The 22,104-nt window shown below is 56.0% G+C and overlaps 5 protein-coding genes across 11 annotated transcripts in view; 3 read left to right on the top strand and 2 right to left on the bottom strand.

Annotated features, from left to right (window-relative positions):
• Positions 1-133: 133 nt before the first annotated feature.
• On the bottom strand, positions 134-2,654 carry VMA12 (vacuolar ATPase assembly factor VMA12). 4 transcript variants are annotated; one of them, XR_013941168.1, is made up of 7 exons: positions 2,441-2,654; positions 2,270-2,343; positions 2,101-2,190; positions 1,210-1,294; positions 1,091-1,133; positions 652-764; positions 134-529 (listed from the first exon to the last, which is right to left on the bottom strand). XR_013941168.1 is itself a non-coding variant. In XM_080562854.1 (6 exons), exons 1-6 carry the CDS (start codon positions 2,610-2,612, stop codon positions 434-436), a joined length of 588 nt encoding a protein of 195 aa, XP_080418980.1. In that variant the 5' UTR covers positions 2,613-2,649; the 3' UTR covers positions 134-433. The 4 variants fall into 4 exon arrangements, 3 of the variants coding, with proteins under 3 accessions (XP_080418980.1, XP_080418979.1, XP_080418978.1); XM_080562854.1 differs by lacking the exon at positions 1,210-1,294 and having other exon boundaries at positions 2,441-2,649; XM_080562853.1 differs by lacking the exon at positions 1,210-1,294 and having other exon boundaries at positions 944-1,133; positions 2,441-2,649.
• A 72-nt stretch (positions 2,655-2,726) lies between these two features.
• Positions 2,727-11,439, top strand: POLDIP2 (DNA polymerase delta interacting protein 2). Its single transcript, XM_080562849.1, has 11 exons — positions 2,727-2,958; positions 3,969-4,050; positions 4,735-4,832; positions 5,704-5,800; positions 6,293-6,368; positions 7,009-7,116; positions 7,352-7,488; positions 8,493-8,519; positions 8,705-8,830; positions 9,289-9,368; positions 10,966-11,439. Exons 1-11 carry the CDS (start codon positions 2,759-2,761, stop codon positions 11,078-11,080), a joined length of 1,146 nt encoding a protein of 381 aa, XP_080418975.1. The 5' UTR covers positions 2,727-2,758; the 3' UTR covers positions 11,081-11,439.
• Positions 11,440-11,582: 143 nt separating this feature from the next.
• TSR1 (TSR1 ribosome maturation factor) lies at positions 11,583-20,043 on the top strand. Of its 2 annotated transcripts, none has more exons than XM_080562811.1 (15): positions 11,583-13,083; positions 13,649-13,752; positions 14,370-14,586; positions 14,666-14,800; positions 15,320-15,747; positions 16,093-16,252; positions 16,505-16,659; positions 16,916-17,118; positions 17,654-17,816; positions 18,055-18,165; positions 18,305-18,437; positions 18,830-18,946; positions 19,240-19,380; positions 19,504-19,578; positions 19,672-20,043. In XM_080562811.1, the coding sequence occupies exons 1-15, from the start codon at positions 12,909-12,911 to the stop codon at positions 19,848-19,850; spliced, it is 2,496 nt and encodes an 831-aa protein (XP_080418937.1). In that variant the 5' UTR covers positions 11,583-12,908; the 3' UTR covers positions 19,851-20,043. The 2 variants fall into 2 exon arrangements, with proteins under 2 accessions (XP_080418937.1, XP_080418938.1); XM_080562812.1 differs by having other exon boundaries at positions 12,943-13,552.
• Positions 19,936-21,597, bottom strand: SRR (serine racemase; the record flags this gene model as incomplete). Its single annotated transcript, XM_080563328.1, is given in 6 exon segments — positions 19,936-20,696; positions 20,973-20,981; positions 20,983-21,023; positions 21,026-21,135; positions 21,137-21,177; positions 21,550-21,597. Coding segments are annotated over 6 exon segments (417 nt in total). The 3' UTR covers positions 19,936-20,528.
• A 344-nt stretch (positions 21,598-21,941) lies between these two features.
• The window catches only part of SMG6 (SMG6 nonsense mediated mRNA decay factor), a 109,332-nt gene continuing 109,169 nt past the window's right edge, over positions 21,942-22,104 (top strand). For 2 of the 3 annotated variants that reach the window (XM_080562805.1, XM_080562806.1), the window contains exon 1: positions 21,943-22,095. In XM_080562805.1, coding sequence (XP_080418931.1) covers positions 21,999-22,095 — 97 coding nt within the window. In that variant the 5' untranslated portion in view covers positions 21,943-21,998. Of the gene's footprint in view, positions 22,096-22,104 lie in introns of all 3 variants that reach the window. The other variant, XM_080562808.1, reaches the window with a different exon arrangement.

Raw genomic sequence — 22,104 nt, forward strand, 5'->3', positions numbered from 1 at the left:
GGCCGGGCAAAGCAAGGGCGCTGCTTCCTGCAGGAGACAGAGCACGACGCGGGGTGCGGAGGGAGAGGGAAGGTTTGCGGCTGGCTGCGATGGCTTCGACACGCCAAGTCAGCGAGCCGCATGGCAGGAAGGAGGCTGAGAACACAACGGTGTTTATTTGCAGAACGAAAGCACAGCGGCTTCACAGAGCTGGAACAGCACCAGCTCACACTCCTCTCCGTGTTGGGGTGGTAAAAGCTCACAGCCATTCCCTCTTCTGCTCTGCAGCTGCATGATTTTTAATCCATGATTCATTTCGGGAACGTTAAGGAGCGGGAAGCGAGGTCCACCAGACGCCAACGCCGAGATGAGCCTGCCCCAAACAAATGCCTCCTGGGGTGGGCCAAAGCCTCCAGCGCAGCACGAGCACCACAGCTCAGGGGGATGCGCGTGGCTACAGCTTCCCAAGGTCCCCTTCGAGGGTCCGCACCATGACATACAGCTCCGCCAAGCCAACCACCGAGGCCACGATTACCGCTGAGAGGACGCGCTGAGGACGCAAAAAGAGAGAAAAGTGACCACGTGTGAATGGTGAAGCTGCTGCTTGGTGCCAGGGAGCGTCTGCTGCTCCTGCCCGGCCGTGCAGAGAGCCCCACGAGCAGGCTCACTCACCGCCGCGGTCTCCGCGAAGACGTACTGGCTGCCCAGGTACGTGCAGGCAAACGCGGCTACCACGGTGACGATGAAGTTGAAGACGGTGATGACCACGGCTTTAACGGAGCGAACTGGAGAGAAGGGAAAAGAGGATCGCTTTTAGGTAAGGCTGGGGGAACAGGGCGGGGGGCAAGCCGTAAAACTGCTGAGTGAATCTGCCTGAGACTGCCTCCGCTGGGCTACGGGAAGGCTCGAGAATTCACACGCTTTGTGCCCCCAGAAATACTTGTAAGATGGGCCGCTCTTTTACTCGAGGAACACTTCTGTGCATTAACTCCCGGCGAGATGCCGTTGCTCTGAGAGGGAACGGCTGCCTGAGGCCAACTGCTAGCGACGCGACGCTTCCTGACTGACTTCTCTGCCTCTCGGTACGCGCTGCCAGGTGCCAGCCACTCACTTTGCCTCCCAAAGTCGGCTAGGGTCCCACCTCGGTTCATGTCCTAAAAGAAGGGATTAAAACAACTTGTATTCTGTTGCATTTTAACGTTAACTGCAGAATAAAAGCAATACCAATACCCTGTCCTGTCCCTCGGATCCAGTCAGAAGTTTGGGAAGCTCCCGCGGGGCCCTCCACAGAGATTTCTGGATTTATGCTTGTGGCCTGATTCGGTGATAACAAGAAGGGGTAATTTTTAATCAAAGCATTTCTTGGAGATCTCTTACGTGGAGTCTGAAGATCTGTCTTTAAGAGACCCTAGAGGATTTCACCTTGTCATCTGACAAGCGTGGGCTTGTCAAAACGGTCACTGTTCACAAAGATCTCACTCAACCCTGTTTTTACCTTGACACGAATGACCTCACTTCAAAACTATAGCAAACATAGAACAGTTCAGAAAATGGCAGCACAAATGCTCACAGTAAAATATTTACATAAGACGCTTAGTCTCCCAGATCAAAACCTGACAACTTTTGGCAAGATGAGCTGCTCCAAAAAGTCAGTGCCTTCTATTCCACACTCCCCATAACCCTGTCCTGCCTGTCTGGCCTCAGCACCGCACCTATTGTTCCCAGGTATTCACAGCGTGCGCTCCTTAGGTCCCCGCCCCCCTCCCCTCTGCACTGCATTCATTCTATAAGAAAATTCATTTGGCTGTTGGGTTGTTTTTGGCCATGCTTTTGAGGATGAGTCACGATGGGGCAGTCGGCAATGCACAGACACACGTGACAGCATCATAGGTTTAGAAAGCTAAGAAACTTCTCCTGTTCTTCACGCCAGTACCAGCTTGAAGACGAACTGGTGGGCAACACGGGTGTGACAGGGCAGGATGTTTTTTTTGCCTTTAAGACGGATGGATTTTCATTCTCCTGGCCCCTCGGTTTTGCCTCAGGAGCATCGAAGGCAATGCAGGAGGGGTCGGACCTCTCGGGGTGCATGGTGGGGGAGCTATCCTTGTCTAGGCCCCTCACCTGGCCGGTGACATTGCGGGTCATCCGCCGGTACTCCTCGTTGGCCAGCCTGGCCTTGATCCGCTCCAGCCGCGCCACCAGCTCGGGGTTCTGGGGGCAGAGCAGAGCTCCCGTCAGGGCCGCGGGACGAGGGGGCCCCCAGCCCGCCCCCGGCACTCCCCTCACCTACCCGCGGCTGCACCGGCACCTCGGGCACGGCGATCTCGCTGCCTTCCAGGAGCTGGTAGAGGAACAGCGGCGACCCTGCGGGCGGGACGAGGGGGCGGTTAACGGACATTAACGGACATTAACGGACATTAACGGCGGCGCGGCCCGGCCGAGCAGGCCCGGCACAGCCCACCTGCCTCCCGCAGCCCGCCGTGCAGCCTCCTCAGCAAGCTAAAGGGCACCAGGGCACCCTCAGACCCCACAGCGTCCCGCAGCTCGTCCCGCAGCGCGGCGGGGAGCCCGGCCAGCTCCTCTCCCTCCACCGCTCTCCTCAGGCGCGGCCCTGCCCTGACGGCGTCCGCCATCTTGGCCCGCGGCCTCCGTCACCTAGGCGACGCGGGGCACCATAGAGAGGAGCGGGCTAGAGCGCCCCCTCGGCGGGAAGGGAAGGGAGGGGGGAGCGGCGGCGGCGGGGGGGGGGCCGCGCGGTGCATTGTGGGCCGGCGGCGGGATGTCGGGCGGCGCGGCTCGGCGGTACGTGGCGGCGGCGCTGGGCCGGTGCCGGGCCCGGGGGCTGCCGCTGTGGGAGCCGCTGAGGGAACGGCTCCCGGGACGCGGGGCGCCGCCTCTGGGAGTCGGGGGAGGGACGGCGGCCGCCGCCGTCCTGCCGCTGTTGCCGCCGTTGCCGCCGCGGAGGCACCTGTCGTCGCGGTGAGGCCTTGGCGGGGGGGGCGTTGCTGAGGGGGTTTTGGGGGTGCTGGGGGGGGGTGAGGTGCTGTTGAGGGTGCTGAGGGGGGGTTTAGGGGGGTGCTGACGGGGGTGAGAGAGCGCTGAGGGGGCTGTGAGGGGTTTTGGGGGTGCTGACGGGGATTGGGGATCGCTGAGGGGGCTGTCAGGGGGTTTAGGAGGGTGCCGGGGGGAGTTAGGGGGTGCTGAGGGGGCTGTGAGGGGGTTTTGGGGGTGGTGATGGGGGGGTTGGGGGGCGCTGACAGGGGTGAGGGGGTGCTGAGGGGACTGCGAGGGGGATTGAGGGTTGCTGAGGGGGTTTAGGGGGTACTGAGGGGGGCTTTGGGGGGTGCAGAGGGGGGTTGAGGGGCACTGAGGGGGCTGTGAGGGGGTGTTAGGGGGTGCTGAGGGGGTTGGGAGGTACTGAAGGGTTTTGGGGATGTGCTGAGGGGGGGTTTGGGGAGGTGCTGAGGGGGGTTGGGAGATGCTGAGGGGGTGCTGAGGGGGTTTTGGGGTGCTGGGTCACTGTGGGAGGTGGGCCTGGAGTAGATGGGGGGGGGACCTGGGGTAGGGCATGCTGAGGGGGTGCTGAGGGGGGGCTGTAGGGGTGAGGTGGGAAAAGGGGAGTCTGGGAGGGGTGAGGTGGGAAAGGAGGGGTTTTGGGGCTCTGAGTGGGGACAAGGTGGGAAAGAGGGGCCTTGGGGGGGGGTGAGGTGGGAAAAGGGGGATCTGGCAGTGCCTGGGGGGTGAGGGGGGAAAGAAGGGATCTAGGAGGGTCCTGGAGGGGAGGGCAGGTGGGAAAGGTGGGATCTGGGGGTGTCTGCGTGGCGAGGTGGGAAATGAGGGTTTCGGGGGGGGTACTGGGAGTGGAGGGCCAGGGAGCTGGGCTCTGGCAGGGGCGCACAGTGCCCTCCGGGAGGCTCGGGGCTGGGGCTCAGCTCTTTGTGCGCCCTGCACAGCGCGGTGCTGGGGACAAGCCGCCTCTCTGCTCCTAGGAACCGTCCCGAGGGCAAAGTGCTGGAGACAGTGGGGGTGTTCGAGGCACCGAAGCAGCATGGCAAATACGAGACGGGCCAGGTGAGCGCTCCGGGGGAGCGGCGCTGACCCTCCAGGCTCCTTCCACAGCCGTCGGGTAGCTGGGGGATCCGCAGCGTAGTAGTAGAAGGCCAGAGGTTCCACAGATCAGCGTGCCTCGTCCCTGCTGTGTCTGCAGTTTGTCAGTCATCTGACAGTAGCAAGTCGATAAGAATCTGCACCACGACAGAGCCGCTCGTGCAGAGATAATGTGCTCTGCAGGTTTTGTTTAAGCGTTTTCTCCCCTTAGCAGTAAAAGAACCAGTTGCTGAATGTTAGACACAACAACTAAACTTGTCGTTGGTGCGTGTGCGACTCGCAGATCTGTTTGTGTTCCTGAGCAGTCCCTTCTGTCCTGCTCTCCTCTCTGCACTTGGGATGTTCCAGAACTTTATTACTGGTGTAGCCATTCAGTTTTATGGGATAGAGACGACGTGAATTTGTTCTCTCATCCCAAACTCTTTACGTTCCCTCTTTGTTTCTGCTATGGTCATTCTCCCTGCATTTCCATCTAGCATATTTAGTTTTTTGTAAGTGTTTCTTGTTAGCGGGGGTAGCTCGATTAGCAGATTTTTATTTTTTCTTAAGATATTGTCAGAAAAGGGGCTTTTGGGTTCATGTTTCTTATTGTATCTAAGCTGGTTGAAGCCAGCTGTGTATTCAAATGCAATTATTTGTTCCTTTCAGCTCTTTCTTCACAGCGTGTTTGGCTATCGAGGGATAGTTCTGTTTCCCTGGCAAGCCAGGCTCTATGATCGAGATGTTGCTTCTCCTGTCACAGAAAAGTAAGGATTCTTCCATGTCTATTTGCTATTATACTGCTACATTTATATTATACTGCTGCATTTCTTAGCAAGTTTCCTGCTTTTTGAGGACAGTGGTGCAGTTCTGTTTTGTGTGAAGATAAACTGGAAGAGAGGTGCTCAAATAAGAGACGTTGCATTAATTTTCTGTTAGAGACTGGATGGAAGTAGGAAGGAAGAGTGTGGGTGTGTGAGAGAGAGAGAAATGGAAAAAAACATCCCGTCATCTTTTTAATAAAGCAAAACTTAATTTTGCTTTGCTTAGTTTAACTTGCTCCTGTGTTTAAAATTACAGGCTGCTTCCTTTATAGGTTGCCAGTGAGTTGGATTTGTCAGCTCCCTTCCTTCCAACTCCCCCCTGCCTCCACTTTCAGCCCCCTAGGCCAAGCTCATCCTTCTGTTTGAGTCACTATTCGCTTCTCTGCTCTCTTCAATTCGTTTTCCCCTGGCTTGTTTTGGAGGTGTGCCAGTGAGCGTGCATTTGGACTTGGAAAGGGGTGAGGAGTGAGCAGAGAGAGAACAAGAGGGCAGTAGAAATACCTGCCCCAGCCAGGACATGGGGCTGAGCAGAAAGAACTTCTGAGTTGTCTGAAAAAAGAGGTGTGCTGTGAGAAACACCGCTGGTTGTCATCTTGTCTCATCTAGCGTTGTATGAGCGAGCTTAATTCGGGTAGAACTGAATGCTTACAGCCTGCAGAATGCATGTTAAGAAACTGTTGTTTATGAATGTGCTTGGTCCTGTTAACAAAGGCTTGCTGCCGTCTCGAAGTGAGCTCCCTCCCGTTCCGAGTCCCAGCTGAAGCAGGGGTTAGGGTGCGTGCACTTGAGCTCAGGGCTCTGCTTTTCCGTTCAGGAGTGAGAACGCGGCAGGCCATGGTTCCAAGGAGGTCAAGGGCAAAACGCATACTTACTACCAGGTGCTCATAGATGCCCGGGATTGTCCGCATATAGTAAGTAACGAATGTCATCGTGGTATTGAAACTCAAATATCTTCTCTGATGCGAATGCTTTTCTATCGCTGGCCGTAGATCCAAGTGGTTGTGATGGCTAGCTTGGGTCTTTGTCCTGGGATCGTTTGGAACTTGTAGGGCAAATTTGTTTTTCAAGTCGTAATTTCCCTGAGAAAAATATTCTGGAGTGTCATGTGACTGTTTTCTGGATAATGTTTACCCTTTCCAACCTCACTGCCTTATCCTGTTGGCATTCCTTTTCTGGTGCACGTAAGTAATTATAAACGTGGGCTGCAGCACTGAAAATGTTTTCCACTTGTTTGAGAGAAAAATTAGTCTGGAGGAACTTGAAAGTGGAAATGTTCTGAGGTGAATTGGTTACATAAAACAAATCTTATATGCTGTAGAAGGAACAGTAGTAAACTGAAGCATAAGTGGAAACTGACCTTCAACAATCCGTTCTGTGAAAGACTTAAACCTCTCTTTTCTCAGTCTCAGAGATCACAGACAGAAGCAGTGACGTTCCTGGCAAATCACGATGACAGCAGAGCCCTCTATGCCATACCAGGTGAGTAAGAAGCGCCTCTAACCTCTGTGGAGATGTGGGTTGTCATGAGGTGAGCCCAAAACAGTCGTGAGCAGTCGACTCCTACCAGCGAAGCGGCGGTGCACTTAGGGCATTCCTGTAGTAGACCTGTCTGTGCTTTAGGACCCTGCTAGAAAAAAACAGAATTACTAAAATGTGTGAGGCCCTTTTGGAGAGATGGAAGTTGGGCAGACTCTGATCAGACAAAGGCATAGATACTCTGAGCTAGTGATACACGAATCCCATATGCAAACCTTGTTGCATACAAGCTATTCTGCTTTATTTATTTTTATTTATTACCAGGACTGCTAGCTAGATCTTTCATCATGTGCATTTCCTGCCCAAAGTCCTTCTGTGACTGACTGTTCAGTGACTTTGCAGCCAGTTTGTATTTATCAGAGAATTTATCCTATGGAGAAATCTCCCAGGAGAACGCTGCCGAGTTTATTACTGGCCGGTTTCCTCCCTTCTTGCTTGCAGTCATGGTATCAACATTGGTTTCTGCTACCAAGTCCTTATAGTCCTTTTATTAACTTCTCGCTAGTGGGATCTGTTTCTCTGTCGGGGACTTCTGAGCTGCTCTTTGCTGGAAGTTCAACTGCTTTTGGGGTTTCTTCTCCAGGTTTAGACTACGTAAGCCATGAAGATATCCTTCCCTACAGCTCCACCGATCAGGTGCCCATCCAGCATGAGCTCTTTGAGAGGTTTCTCATGTACGACCAAACAAAAGGTAATTTCTGTCCTCTGAGGTAAATCCCCAGAGCCAGCCAGATGCTTGGGGTGTTTTGTGGCAATTATCCAGAGGCCATTGTCTTGGATACAGTGTGAAAATCATGGTCTGGCTTGGATTTTGTCACAGTAAAGCCTCCTTTAAGTAATTGTAACTCTGAAGGCAGTTGCTTGGGGATGTGGGGGGCACCCTGGCTACAACATGCTTACGAACTCCGATCTTTCCTTCCCCACAGTTCCACCTTTTGTAGCACGGGATACGCTGTGTGCGTGGCAGGAAAAGAACCACCCCTGGTTGGAGCTCTCCGACGTGCACCGAGAAACCACAGAGAACATCCGAGTCACAGTCATCCCTTTCTATATGGGCATGAGGGTAGGTGTGTGTTGCATCTTGCTGCGTTAGTTCTGTGGGCTGGTTAACTTGGATGTTTTCCTAAGGGCTGTTGACTCGCTGAAGGCACCTTCTGCTTACTGGAGAAAGTACATTTTAATCCCAGTTGTAATTTCGTTGTCATTACGTCCAGCAGAGGTATGAATATGAAAATATTTGTCGTTAGTATTTTGGAGAACAGCTCCTGCAGATTGGCTTTCTCTTGTTGTTTGTAGGATGGGAAGTACTCTGGGCTTCTCTGCAGAGCGCTGTTAGCAAGATACTTAGCAAGACTTGTAAACTGGTCCTTTACTGCCTCAGTTGCAGCTGGGCACATGCGTAAGGTGGCACCGAGGCCATCTGCCCAGATAACAAGGCCGTTATCCTGCCCAGTGGTGAGGTCTGTGGGTGTTGACCCGTTTCCCATCCCTAATGCAGGTTAGAGGGTTTGGCTAAAGACTCTGGATTTAGCTGATAACCACGCACACTCGATAGCGTAGCATCTTCACGTGGGCCACCCGAAATAATAAGGCTCCGATAGATTTCTGAGCGGGAGGGCTGGGAATTACAGCAGCAGTTTGATTTCTGAGTACAGCTGCTGTGAGCCTGCTCTGTGACGGGCGAGTGTTCTGGTGTGGCACTGCAGCTTCTGTGGAGCCCAACTGACGTTTGTCCTAACCTCGTCAGAAAAACAGGTGCCTGAAAGCAAGGAAACGGGTGTTTCTAGATCTGTAGAAAGTGCGTAATTAACATGGAGATCAACCCTCCCTAGTCATGAGATCCCTGCAAACCTCCCACCTCATGATTACATGTCTAGAGCAGAGCCAGTGCCAGGCGGTAACTGCCGGACCGCTTCGGAGAGCAGCTGTCTCTGCGCTCATGTGAGTTGGCTGCGTCAGTCTGGCGTGGAGCGAGAGCCCCCGTGCTTGTGCTGTGCTGACAGCTGAAGAGGTTTTGGCGCCGAGCGTTGAAGGGCAGCTGCTAAAGTCTTTTGTTTCTCTTGACAGGAAGCCCAGAATTCCCATGTCTACTGGGTAAGTGCCTTTTGTTTTGCGGAGCAGCTAAAGGGAAGGAGTTTATTTGCTGTGGCATCGTTGCGGTGTGATAAGCTCTGAGGGAGAGTCGCCCTTGCCTGGCAACTGTTTCCCAGTATCGGCTGTGGGTTATCAACTGTTTGCAACTGATTCTCGTTGTTAATAACTATTTTTCTTCCGTCCAGTGGCGCTACTGTATTCGCTTGGAGAACCTTGACAGTGAAGTGGTACAGCTGCGAGAACGGCACTGGAGGATATTTAGCTTGTCTGGCACCTTAGAAACAGTGCGAGGCCGCGGTGTTGTGGGAAGGGTAGGTATTGTGCCGCTTCTTTTGGGAAGCGAGCTCTTTGCTGGAGTTCTCTCGCTTGGATTGGTTTGCCAGTAAATTTCTTAGGAGGCAAAAGAAATGTGGAATAGAAAACAGGCAGTGGGAAAAAAAAAAAAATCACGTAAGCTTTTTATCTGTTGTTAGTTTGTGTGAACTGAAACTTCACGGAGGGTATTACAGAATGCTCCTAAATGACTGATAATGGGGAAACTGGAATAATACCTGATTCTGCGCTACTCACCGGGCAGGTTGTCTGCCACGTAGCTGGGAGCGATGCTGAGATGTTAAGAAACAGAAAAGAGGAACTGGTGCCAAATGCCAGTGTGAACATTTGCGATTCTCTTTTTCTTCTCGCTGTGTAAATTTCCTGCTGATGCCCCTCTGTGGAGGAATCTTAAGATCTGTTGCTGATGTAGAGTGGTCTCTTCTTGTCTTCTCAGGAGCCAGTTCTATCGAAAGAGCAGCCAGCGTTTCAGTACAGCAGTCACGTCTCCCTGCAGGCATCCAGTGGCCACATGTGGTAAGAAGCACTTATTACCGCAGTAGTTGTTTTGGTGTAGGACCCCACAGCGCTGAGCTGCGATGCAGAGTTTGCAGTCTGGAGTTGTGGCTTAAAGGTGGGCGGAAGCGGACTGGACGGGACGCGTGTGGTAATTAAAAGGGGTCTTTGTATGAGCGGCTTCTTGGTAGTAGTAATCCCAGCTGGTGGTAAGGTGATCTCTTGGTTCTCTGCGCCAAGAGAGGCTCCAGGCTAACTCCTCCTCCTCCTCCTCCTGCTCTGGTCTGTGCTGGACTGGACTGAAAAGACATGAAGCAATTCTCCATTATCTTCAGCTACCCTCAGCTTCTGCCCCTTTCAGTGCTTGGTGCAAGGGACGAGGCTTCACGCTGGCGTTTCCCTAGGCAGCAGAGGTGTGTGCACAAGGATTCCTCCTCTTCGGAGAGGCCTGCCCTTTTGCTGGGCTTTGATTCTGTCCCTGAGTGAAGCTGTGCAGTTCTGTGACCACAGAGAATTAGCGTGTGGGGTTACTCAAGCTAAGGCCTTCAGTTTAATTTGCACCCAAGTCCCCTCCTGTCTAAGTGCAGGTAGGAAAGTGCTCAGCCTGAGGTGTTTCTCTGCTGTGCTGGGGGGTTAAGGCAATTTCCTCGTTTTACATTTCAGCTGGGTTAGCGCATTTAGTGTTGTCTCTGAAGAAGAAATGTGCAGCCACCTCTTGCCTGCTGTGCGACAGGTCTCTCTGGCTTTCAGTAAATTGTTTCAGATGTTAAGCTGCCTTGGAACTACCTTTGAGTTGGGAAAAATGTGAGAGCAGCTTTTTGTCTACCAGATACGCCCGTGTTTGACACGTTACGCATTTTGAATTGCCTGAACGTATGTCCTGGGGAATAGAAATAGATGTAGTGTTTTGATTTTTTTGCCCCCTCTCTCTGCATGCACCCTGAAGGGAAGGAGATAAAGGTTCTGAAGTTCAGAAGCTGCTCAGCTTGAAGTCTTGTTTTCTGTTGTGTGCTTTCCGTGATGCAAGACCTGTTATTCTCCGCAGCCCTCTTGCCCATGTTCTGCAGTGCAGTGGTCTGCGTTTCAGGGCAGTGAGACTGCTTCCAGGGACGTGGCAAGTCCCTTGCATGTTTAGGGACAGCCAGATTCAGTTCTTCAGTGCCCTTTTCTGAAATGCAAAGTAGCAGCTGTTGCAAGTTGCATCTGTATTGAGATTTCGTATTATCACAGACGACTAGTGGAGCTTCTGCCAAGAAATACGCGTCTGAATTTATTTGTAATCACGTTTGTAAAAATAGCGCTGTTGGTTCTGTCTCCTGTGGGATGGGTGTGAGGTAAACACTGCTGCAGATGCTTGGAGTGCGCTTACCTCCTGGAGGATCCAGTCATGACATCTTTATTCAGGAAAAGCGTATTAGAGATGTGATGTAAACTGCCCGGGAGTCTTCCAATAAATGAGTCATCTTGGCAGAGATGTTCTCGCTGCTGAACCGACCTTGCAAATACAGCCCCAGAGTCCCTCTGCAGGATATGGATGAGCTTGTTTCTTACCTCCTAGCTGCTGACGACTGGCTGCGTTTTCCCTGGCCTCAGCGTGATCTCTGCCGTTGTTTTGCAGGGGTACTTTTCGATTTGAGAGGCCTGATGGCTCCCACTTTGACGTCCGAATCCCACCCTTTTCTCTGGAAAGCAACAAAGACGAGAAGACCCCCCCGTCCGGCCTTCACTGGTAGAGCAGCTCGAGTGCCGAGACCCACAGCGAACTGCGTGTGTTGTAGCCCTTTGCCTCCCCATCGTGCTGCAGCCAGGAACACGGAGCTTTTAAACATTTTAAACCATTTTCGTTTTAACTGTTGTCTAACGGGGAGGCTTTTTTGGGGACTTTAGTACTGGCTCTCTCAGGCTGCTTGTAACCATAAGCTGTGTTACAGTTAACCCTTCCCTTCGTGGCACCCGCTGGGGTTGGAGCTGGGGGACGTAGGCCTGTGCTGCTGCAGAAGATTTCCCCTCAGCGGGCCCGGACCCTCTCCACTGTGTTGTGAATTCTCTGCGATGTGAGGTTTCTCTAATAAACTGGCCCTTCCAGTTGCAACCAGTCTTCCTTTATAAACCGAGGCCTGGGGTTTGCCTCCAGCTTGCCCTGGCTTGTCGCTCCCTCCTCGCCCACGTGTAAAGCGGAGTCGGCCCAAGCAGAAAGCAGCAGTGAGGATGTTTTTGGGGAGCAGGGATGGGAACAGCTCGGCTTCCCTCGCGAGGCGCAGCCTTCCTGCAATGCAGCTGCTTTCTGGGATCTAGCTGGCGTGTGGCAGAGCAGCTTGTCTGGGCTCTGCGCTAGGGCGATGCAAAGCTCATTTTTTTTTGTTGGAGGAGAGAGCACGGAGGGGGAGAGGTGGCAGGCTGCTCAGCACCACCTGCCAACCCAGGTGCCTTTGTGCGCAGCACAGCGCGCTGCGGTAGTGCAGGGGAGCTAAGGGCGTGTGGACGAGGAGCCCCCTGCCCCACGAGGGCTTGCCGAGCTCTAGGAATACAAAATGTGGCTCTGTTTTCTTGGGAGTTTGTGCTTTGCCAGGGATAGCTTGTTTTAACCTGAAGGAGCCCCCTGCAGCGAGGTAGCGCCTGGCTTCTGCTCTTGCTCACTCAGCTCAGCGGGGTGTGATTTTTGGTCCTGTGTGCCGCGGGCCCTGCCGAACTGGGCAGGCACAGGTCAGTGAAATGCCTGTAAGCTTACCATGCATGGATTTGCGGGAATTTTGCTTCTAAGCGTGGAGGGCCCAGTCCATGGTGCAGATCAGCAGCTCCAAGGGCTGCAGAGATGGAGAGGTGTCAGCCTCCACGGCTGTTGCTGGCTGTCTCGGGCCTGGTCTCTGCAGGGAGCAGAGGCTTTTAGTTGGCTTTGTGATGGGAAGCCTGGGCAGAAGGAGTTTCAAACTGCTCCTTTCCCTAGCCTTGCTTAAATAGTGAGGGATAAATCACTCGTGGGACTGTTTTTCCCCATTCAGAAGTGTCCTGGTTACCTCGAGTCCTGCTCTCTTTGCTTTTGGCTCTGGAGGCAGTGCCACGGGCTGTCTCAGCTGTTGGGCAGCCGGCCTCCGGCAAGGGCGGGGAGAGACCGTGTGCTGTCCTGCAGCCAGCAGACACCTATATAAGGAGAATTAATTACTACTGCTTAAACAGTGCTTGTTTTTCACCATTCTATTTAATTCTGTGACTTCTTCCCTGTCAGGTAGGACGTTGCTTTGAGTTAAAAAGGTTCAGGCAGCCAGCTTGATCTTAGAAAAGGATCTGTACAGAACAGCCCGTGGCTGACAGCCTCACGCTGCCACTGCTGGGCCGATTTCTTTGCAGGAGGAAAAAAAGGGATGGTTTCTTTGTGCTGGGGCGGGTGAGGGCCCTGTAGGAGCCGCTTTCTCCCTTCTGGGCAGTCGCTGAGGCGAGAACGGCGTTACAGCCGCCCTGCCTCTCCCTTGGGTTACCGACTTCATCCTTCCTGGCAATCGCGCCGCTGTTGTAAATGTTTAACCCTCTTGCTCTCCTGCTTCTTCCTGAGGTACTGCGGACCTGATGGTGCCTGTAAGGAGCAGCAGCAGCGGTATTTTGGGGGCACGGCAGGGAAACGCTTGGAGCTGTGAGGGACGCGCGGGGGTCGGTGCGCCGTGCCAGCGGGACGGGTGCTGCTGGGGCCTCGGGGCTGGGAGCAGAGCTTTGTGGCTGGGAAAGGAGCGGCGGGAATCGATTGGTAAGAACTGGTTGTTGAGAACTGCTTGTCAGGAGTCGGCTGTCAGAAGTTTATTAGTGAGAACCGATTGTCAAGAATCGCTGTCAAAAAAAAAATAATAAAATAAAATAAAAGGCAGCGGGGCGCGGGGATCTGTACGGAAACCTCCACCAATAAACTGCTGAAGGAGCGGCCGGCCTCCTGCCTCTCATTTATTGCGCTGTGGGGGCCGGGAGAGGGGTCGGGGAGGAGCCGCCCCCCCCCCCCCCCGCTACCGCCCTCCCTCGGCGCCGCCATTTTGCGCCGCCTCCTCCTCCCTCCCCCTGCCTCCCTTCGACGTCACGGCCGCCGCCGGAAGTGACGCGGGGCGGGCGGAAGCGGCGGCGGGGCGGCAGCATGGCGGGCGCGCACCGGGCCGGGCCGCTGAAGCAGCAGAACAAGGCGCACAAGGGCGGCAGGCACCACCGGGCCGCGCGGCGCGGGGCCGCGGGTGAGCCGGGAGGGCTCCGGGAGGGCCCCGGCCGGGCTCGGAGCCGCCTCAGCCGCTTCCTGACCGCTTTTTTTTTTTTTTTTTCCCCCTCCGTAGGCAGAGTCCCCGTGAAGGCCCAGAGCCGCCGGCAGCGCCGCGAGCTGGGCAGGGCGGACCGGCGGCACCAGGCCCTGCAGCTCCGCCGGCAGCGCAAGGAGGCGGTGAGGGGCTGGGGGGGGGGCGGGGAGCGGGGCCGGGTGTGCGGCTGGGGGGGGCTGGGCTGGGCGCCAGAGCCGTGGCTGTGCAGCGGAAAATTCCCCAAATCTTGCGTGTTCAAATGGGATTGTGCAGGGTTAGTGGAATTTTCTGCTGTAAAAACTCACAGGTAACCGGTGCTGGGATTAAAGGGAACGGCCTGAAGTTGTGCCGGGGGAGGTTCAGGTTCGAAATGAGGAGACATTTCTTCTCAGAGAGGGTAGTCAGGCATTGGGACGGGTTGCCCAGGGAGGTGGTGGCGTCACCGTCCCTCGGGGTGTTCAAGGAATGGGTGGGTGTGGTGCTTAGGGATGTGGTTTATCCCTGGGGGTGTTCAAGGAGAGGCTGGACGTGGTGCTTTGGGACATGGTTCAGTGGGTGATGGTGGTGGTAGGGGGGTGGTTGGACCAGGTGATCTTGAAGGCCTTTTCCAACTGTAATGAGTCTGTGATTTTACTGCCTTTTGGGGTCTGTGGGTCAGAACGGGGGCTGGGTCAGGAGAAGAATGAGGCGAGCGAGGCGTTACAGGGCTGACCAAGGCTTCCTAGCGCTGGGGTTCACACTCTTGGAGCTCTGCCCACAGGTGCTGGCGGAGAAGCGGAGTTTGGGCAGCAGGGATGGGCCCCCGCACCTCGTGGTTGTGGTGCCACTGCACAGCAGGGCTGCAGCGCACGACGCCCTCCGCTTGCTGCAGAGCCAGGACTCGGCTGTTCTCCGCGTGGACGAGGGGAAGGCTGGGGGCTTCGCGCTCCTCTGCCCCCAGCTCAAGCAGCGCTGGCGGTTTGTGACGGCACAGACAGGTGAGGAAACATCGCTGTCTGGGTAGTTCTTGGCCCCGTACCCCCGGCAGCCCCGCTAACGGAGGTGTTTTGCGCGCAGGGGATCTGCACGCTGTCTTAGACCTAGCAAAAGTTGCCGACTCCCTCCTGTTCATCTTGGATCCTGCGGATGGCTGGGACAGCGCAGGGGAGTACTGCCTCTCCTGCCTCTTCGCACAGGGGCTCCCCAGTTATGGTGAGTAAGAAACATCAGAGGCTTCTAGTGGGCTACAGATCCAAGGGGGTGCTCGATGGGGGCTTACTGTTTAGTAAGCCAAAACTCCATATGGTAATAGGTGACCCCAGGTCTTCAGCTTCTCTGTTTCTGTGTATAGGTCAGGTAAATGCTGATATTCTGCTGCCTCGTTGTGTCACTATCCTGGTAGGGCAGTGCTAGAGATAAAAGGGGCGTCCTCGGTGTCCGTAGGTGTGCAGTGGTTATTATTCAGCCACGCAGAGCAAAAGGATTCAGATGCTTTCTTGCTGAGTTCAGTTCCTGAGTCCGTCTCTCCATGGTCTCTTTTAAAAAATCTTAAAATTTTATATCCAAAGACAAGTTTTATGCCCTGTTTTTTCTTTTGAATGGGTGAAGCTGCCTTCGTAGCTTGTAGCGTCCATCTCTTGTTTGGTTATTTGGGTTGCAGACATCCAAGACTGTTAATGCTTGGCGAAAAGGGTATAAAAATCTAACGGTGACCTCTGCTCTGTGCCGTAGCTCTTGCCGTGCCAGGGGGCACTGACTTGCCGCCGAAGAAGCGCATAGATGCCAAGAAGAAACTTTCCAAAGTCATCGAGAAGCGGTTTCCAGAGGCCAAGCTCTTCTCCCTGAACACAGAGCAGGAGTCCTCGCTGCTGCTGAGGCACCTCGCCACGCAGAAGCAGCGGCACCTTGCTTTTCGGGACAGGCGGGCTCACCTCCTTGCCTACGCTGCCGAATTCGTGCCCAGTCAGGAGAGCGACCAGGTCGGGACCTTGAAGGTGTCCGGCTTTGTCCGGGGACAGACCCTGGACGTGAACGGCCTGGTGCATATTGTGGGGCACGGAGACTTCCAGATGAGCCAGCTGGATGCGCCCCCCGATCCCCTCTCTTTGAACCCCCGAGTGGTTAAGGGGCGGAAGAAGACGCAGGACATGGATGTGCAGGTGTGTGGGAGCTCAGGGCTTTGCCGGGCCCCTTAAAACACAACATCTTGAAACTTTCCTCCAGAAAAGACAACTTGGGGGGTGTGGTCAAGGGCGGGGGAACGAGGGAGTTGTGTGAAGAGAGCCGGTAGGTGCGGTTCTGCCAGCGAGCTAAGGCTTCCCTGCGCACAGCACGTAGTGACGGTTAGGTTACAGCATAACCAAGGGAGCTTCTGCTGTTATTTGTCAGAGCGGGGGTATTTTTTGGCAGGGAGGGTTGTGGGAGGAGTTAGGCCTTCGTTTCAGACTGCTGGCTAGCTTCAGTTGGACCTGTTCACAGCGGGGGACTCCGCCTTTGCCCTTCAGGAGGACTCTGTGAATGGTACCGATGAGATGGAAGAAGATGTAAAGCTCCTGATGAAGGCGGATATGAGCAAGCAGGAGTCTTTGCAGTCAGAAGTGGTTCCTGACCCCATGGAAGGGGAGCAGACGTGGCCGACTGAAGAAGAGCTGCAGGAAGCGGAGGGTGAGTAGCAGCCGAATTTCCGTGCTTTTCCCTTGTCCCTGTTAAAGGGGCTGTTGGAAACCTTCTGGCGCTGGGGTGGCTGAGGGCAGCTGCAGAGAAACCAGGGTCACATCCTACCTGCCTTGTTCAGGCCCTGACAAATCCTGTGCGGGGAAGTGGTGGCTCGGGAGGTGGTCTTGGCTGTTGTGATATAAGTGCTGCTGAGGCAGAGGGGAATTCTTCCTGTACTAACCGCTGCTGGGGATCCCACAGCTTCTCAGAAGGCCAGCAGGAGGGAAGTGAAGGTCCCCAAAGGCACGTCCAAGTACCAGGCTGCGTGGATCATGGATGACGAAGAGGGCAGCGATGAAGATGGTGACGTCGATGATGACATCGATGATGATATGATGGAAGAGGCAGCTTCCCAGGTACTTCTGTGAGCTGATCTGGGTGCTGTAGGATAGCCTGGTACAGTCCTGTCCTTGCAGCTTTCTCCAGGAAAGGGCACGGCACTGAGCTAGGACTTGCCTGGCTTTCCATCGTTAAACCTCTCACGTGCATCCTGTTGCTTCTTTGGCCTGTTTGCTACCAAAACGAGGGACTGTGTTGTAGCCGTGGTTCACGCAAACACACGGAGGTTTGGGGGCTGTGCGGACTCACGGGCTCTGTGCTGTCCCGTGCCAGGAGGGGGAGAGCAGCGCGGAGGAAGAGGAACTCGCAGAGGAGGAGTGTGAGACCGTGACCGTGTCCGAGTGCGTGCGGGACGACCAGTACGATGAGAAGGTGGAGGAAGATGAGCAGATGCTGGAGAAATTCAAACAGGAGAGAATGGATGAGATGTTCCCGGACGAGGTGGACACGCCTCGTGATGTGCCTGCCAGAGTCCGGTAAGGAACCGCGCGCCGTGCTGGGAGAGGGGCTGCGGGGGGCCCGCCGCTGGTGGTGAGGCAGGGCAGGAAGCCTGTGATGTCTTTGCCGTGATGTCTGAACCTGGCTGAAGGAACTTGTGAAGACGAACCTTTAGGCTCTGAGGCTTCCAGGGGAGGCATTAGTTGGGGCAGCGTGCAGCTCCCCGAGGCGGAGAGAACCTGTCCTGAGCTGGGACAGGGAGGATGGCAGAGCCCGAATGCGAGGGCAGGTTGCAGTGTGCATCTCAGCAGTTGCGTGGGTTGGAGAAGCCGCTCGGTTTCTCTTCTCAGCAAGCACCCAGTGCACGAGGAGCGCAGAGATTTGTCTTCTGCAGTGCTGTGATCGCCTTCTGTGGGGGCTGTTTCATGACTTGGCTGCTGTGCCTACCTCTCCCTGCACTAAGATCTTTTCTGTGAAAACGTCTAACGCTTGTTTTGCTCCCTTTGCCCTTTCTGAAAGCGTGAGTCCTTGTGGATTTGTGAAGCGTTTTATTTCCTGTTGTCTGTCCTTTAGGTTCCAGAAGTACAGAGGGCTCAAGAGCTTCAGGACTTCTCCGTGGGACCCCAAAGAAAACCTCCCACGGGACTACGCAAGGATTTTCCAGTTCCAGGACTTCTTCCGGACCAGAAAGCACCTCTTCAGGCAGATAGAGAAAGAGGAGGCCGAAGGAGCTTTGGTAACTCCCTTTTCTCTCGCTGACCAGTCACATTTCCATCTCTTCCCCTACCACCTTCCCTTTCTCCTAGCAGGAGAGGTTTGGCAGGAGGTGGCTGCGCGGATTGTTCAGCCAGGCGGCTCTTAGCCTGACGCCACGAGCACGGCGGACGTTCTCCTGGCTTCCCTCTCTAACCCCGTGGTTCTCCAGACACCGTTTCTAGTGAAAGAAGTACTCACAAGTGATCCTCTCTTGGCAGGTTGGCTGGTACGTTACGGTTCACGTCTGCAACGTCCCTGTCGGGGTGATGGAGAGCTTCAGAGCAGGGAAGCCGCTAGTCCTCTTTGCCCTGCTTCCTCACGAGCAAAAGGTGACCGAGTACGGTCCCGCTGATTCCGGGAGCCCTTTGTCAAGGGAATTTGTCACTGCTGCAGTTTTTGTTGCTCTGTGCTCTGGCCTTTGTTTGGCAGCGCTGCCGTCAGCCTCTCACGGTGCTGCCTCTCCTGCAGATGTCTGTGCTGAATTTCCTGGTGCGGCGGCATCCAACCAGCAGCGAGCCGGTGAGGGCCAAGGAGGAGCTCGTCTTCCACTGCGGGTTCAGGCGCTTCCGAGCATCCCCCCTGTTCTCCCAGCACACCTCAGGTTTGTGGGGGACAGCTGGGGAGAGGGCGGCTGTGCCGGGAAGCGGGGCCGGGGTTCCTGGGGCAGGAAGCCTGTGATGTCTTGGCCACGATGTCTGAACCTGGCTGAAGGAACTTCTGAAGACTCCCACCTAGGCGCTGAGGCTTCCGGGGGAGGCACTAAGTAGTGGGGGCTCGGGCAACGTGGTTTTCTGGTCCCGGCAAGGTGGTGGCAGGCTCCGTGCAGCGAGCTGGGAGCTCAGAGGATCCCTTTCATTCCGATACTCTGCACCAGCAGAGAAGCACTGCACGGGGCCTGTTTTTTTTTTTCTGCCAGGGAAGAGCCTGATGGGCTTTCCCGGCGCTCTGAGGACTGCCGTTGGGCTGAACTTGATCGTTGTTGTTCTGTCCTAGCTGACAAGCACAAGCTGGAGCGTTTCCTGCGCCCGGATGCTGCCCTGGTGGTGACTGTCTATGCTCCCATCACCTTCCCTCCTGCCTCAGTGCTTCTTTTTAAACAGAGAAGTAACGGTAAGTCGGGACGTGCTGAGGAGCTGCTGTCTGGGAAACAAATGCTCGCAGGCTTTCTGCGTGTCCTGCTCATGAATGCATGTATTCAGAAAGTATGGCTCGAAAGGGACTTGGCCTTCGTGCTGTTTGAGCAGATTAACTCATTTCCTTCCTCGTTATCACAGGCACCTTTGTTCCTGCTGGGGGGGTTGCTCCGGGCCTGGAACGATTTGGGGAAGGGGGTTGTGGTGAGGGAGGTGATGCAGGCACGTCTGGTGGTGCTGCCCCGGTGTGATAATGAGTCCGCCTCGCAGGAATGCACGACCTCATCGCCACGGGCTCCCTGCTGGCTGCGGACCCCGACAGAATCATCATCAAGCGGCTGGTGCTCAGCGGCCACCCTTTCAAGATCTTTACCAAGACGGCTGTGGTGCGATACATGTTCTTTAACAGAGGTACGGCCCGTCTCTGCGCGGGGGGAAGAAGGGGCGCGGAAGCAGAACTCCTGCTCCTGCGGGAGCGGCTGTGTTTGGGTAGCAAAGCCTGTTCCTTACCTCCTTCCGTGCTCTGATCTCCAGAGGACGTGACGTGGTTTAAGCCAGTGGAGCTGAGGACAAAATGGGGTCGTCGGGGACACATCAAGGAGCCGTTAGGTAGGTTGGGCGCTGTGTTTCTCTCTCGTTGTGGGCAGGACGTGGCCTTTCTGGGCAGGAGCGCGAGCTAACAGCCTCCTGCTCTCCGCCTAGGTACCCACGGGCACATGAAGTGCCACTTCGACGGCCAGCTGAAGTCCCAGGACACCGTGCTGCTGAACCTCTACAAGCGGGTTTTCCCCAAATGGACTTACGATCCCTACGTCCCGGAGCCCGTGCCCTGGGTGAGGAGTGAGAGCGCGCTGCCCGTGCAGGAGGTGGAAATGGAATGAGCCGCCGGGCAGCGCGGCTGACGCAGCCAGTGCCTTAGCTCTCCCCATGCTGTCCTCAGCCTGCGCGCGGTGAGGACAGCGCTGATGTCCTGGACGTGTCGGTGCTGGGCTCTGTACTGGGGCAGCTGTCTCAACAGCTGGTGTTCAGGTTCCAGCTACAGCTATTTATTGTAATGAATACCGTTTTTAAAAATGTCAAAGTCCCTGTGTCTTGGTGGGGGCTGGCTGTGGAGGCCGAATGGGAGGCTGCGAGCACCCTCCTCTTTGTGAACCCCTTCGCCCTCTGGGGCTCTTGCCTGTCCTTGCCCTGCCGTGGCAGTGGGTGAGGGGATTTTGCTTTATCGAAGGAGTTTGTTGGAAGCTGTTGAGGACGCTGGGAAAGAAAGGCGAAGTAGCAGCTGGGTAGTGGCAAAGTGCAACCCACTGAAGGTCTTTTCCAGAGCTGGAGGGCTGGTGTGGGGGAGAACAAGCAGTGCTTCGCTTCCAAGTGCCCAGGAGTGACCCTTTGCTTTGTAACAAAGTGATTCAGGGCTGTAGAGTCCAACACCAGCTTCCTTAGCCCTTCACAGAAGCTTTCAGACCTTCGGGGCTGTCCATCTGTTTTCAGTCGCATCTAAACCCGACCGTACAAATTCGGAGTCGGGCTCTCGCTGGTGGAGACACCGCTCTGGTCTCATTTCACTTCCCCGGGGAGCTCAGGTCCACGTTTCCCCTGCACAGCACGATGCAAACATTCTCCAGGCCCCAGGGGACTGCCTGGAACTGCTCTGAGAGCGCAGCCACGCCTCCCCCACCTGCTGTTGGCTCAGCAGCTTCGTCCTTTTCCCACACCAGCCTCGTGGCTCGCTGCTGGGAGAGCAGCAGCTGTCCTCCGGCAGCCAGTACGTGCTGCTCCGGGGCTGCGGAGGGCACCGGGCGTGCATCTGCCTCCGCAGCGCTTCGGAAAGGGAGCGCAGAGCTTCCGCCAGCCCTCTCCAGCTGGAGGCTGGGGGTGTTTGCACAGCTGCTGCTGCGTGCAGGGTTTGTACTGCCCTGGGCCAGTGCAGGGGGGAGAACGGAGGGGCAGAGTGTGGCTGGAGGCAGCCGTCTGCTGGGAGAGGGAAGCCGCCAGGGAGTTCTCACCTTGATTTTTTTCCTCTGAGACAGTGAGGACATCATCAACCAGATGCCTGTGATGGGCCACGCGTTTTCTCTAATGCTGGATTTGACTGCATGTGTGGTGGTGCCTGGAGTTTGTAGGTTGAGGGTCAGTTCCCCTCTTACCTTGGGCAGGTAACAGTCACCGGCGGGGCTCAGCAGCAAACACTTCAACACCTGGTCTCGGAGCCTGCAAAGAGCAGGAGCTGCCTGGTTTAAACTACTGTGTACCTGTCCTCTGGTAGGGGGCTGAGTGTGCCATGCTGCTGCTGCAGCACAGACCCCAGGCAGCCCGGAGATTTCCCCAGAGTGGGATTTCTCTGTGTATAAAGGGAACGAGCTGCTGCCTGCCTGGGGAGCCTTGACCCTGTGGGCACCGCTTCCCAGCTGTGCTGTTGCCTACCTTGATGGCAGCTGCTCTTCCTGCAATCCTTCCTGTGCCCCAATGGGGTCCACTGCTGCCTTTACCTCTGCCACCTGCACAGAAATTAAGTGTGAGTGCTGCTGTGGCACCTCAGCTGCACCTGTTAGGGAGGAGCAGTCAGCCTGTGCTTTCCCTCGCCTCCTCCAGCACCTTTGGGGCAGCAGGGCCGTGCCCTCGGGGCTGCATCCCCGGCTCCTCCTGCCTCCCGGACTGAAGGCAGGAGCAGGGAGCTGCCTCTGCTTGCCCCTCGCTTTGTCACCAGGGGGGCACCGTGTAGGTGCCGCTGGCACCCTGCGGCGGGGGGGGGAACAAAATTCACCGGGCAGAAAGCCCCGAGCCGGGGGGAGCCACGCCGAGCCTCTGTGAGGCCCGGGACCCATAACCCTGCGAGGCCCCGGGGCCACCACACCCCCCCCCGGGGCCACCACAACCCCCTTAGCCCCCCCCCCCCGGCTCCGTTCCGCCTTCGCTGCTGCGCGTTTTGGCCCCTCTCGGCCGCCGTCCCCTCCGCCCGTCCCCGTTCCCCCCCCCCCCCCCCTCCCCGAGGCCCCGGCGCCGTCCCCGCGGCGGGGCGGGAGCGAGGGAAGATGGCGGAGGGCCTGGAGCGCGTCCGCGTCTCGGCCGCCGAGCTGCGGGACATGGTGGCGGCACAGGCCCGCGCCGCCGCCGCCGGGGGGGGGCCAGGTGAGGGGG

Source organism: Anser brachyrhynchus, assembly GCF_964034855.1.
Source record: "Anser brachyrhynchus genome assembly, chromosome: 20".
Lineage (NCBI taxonomy): Eukaryota > Metazoa > Chordata > Aves > Anseriformes > Anatidae > Anser > Anser brachyrhynchus.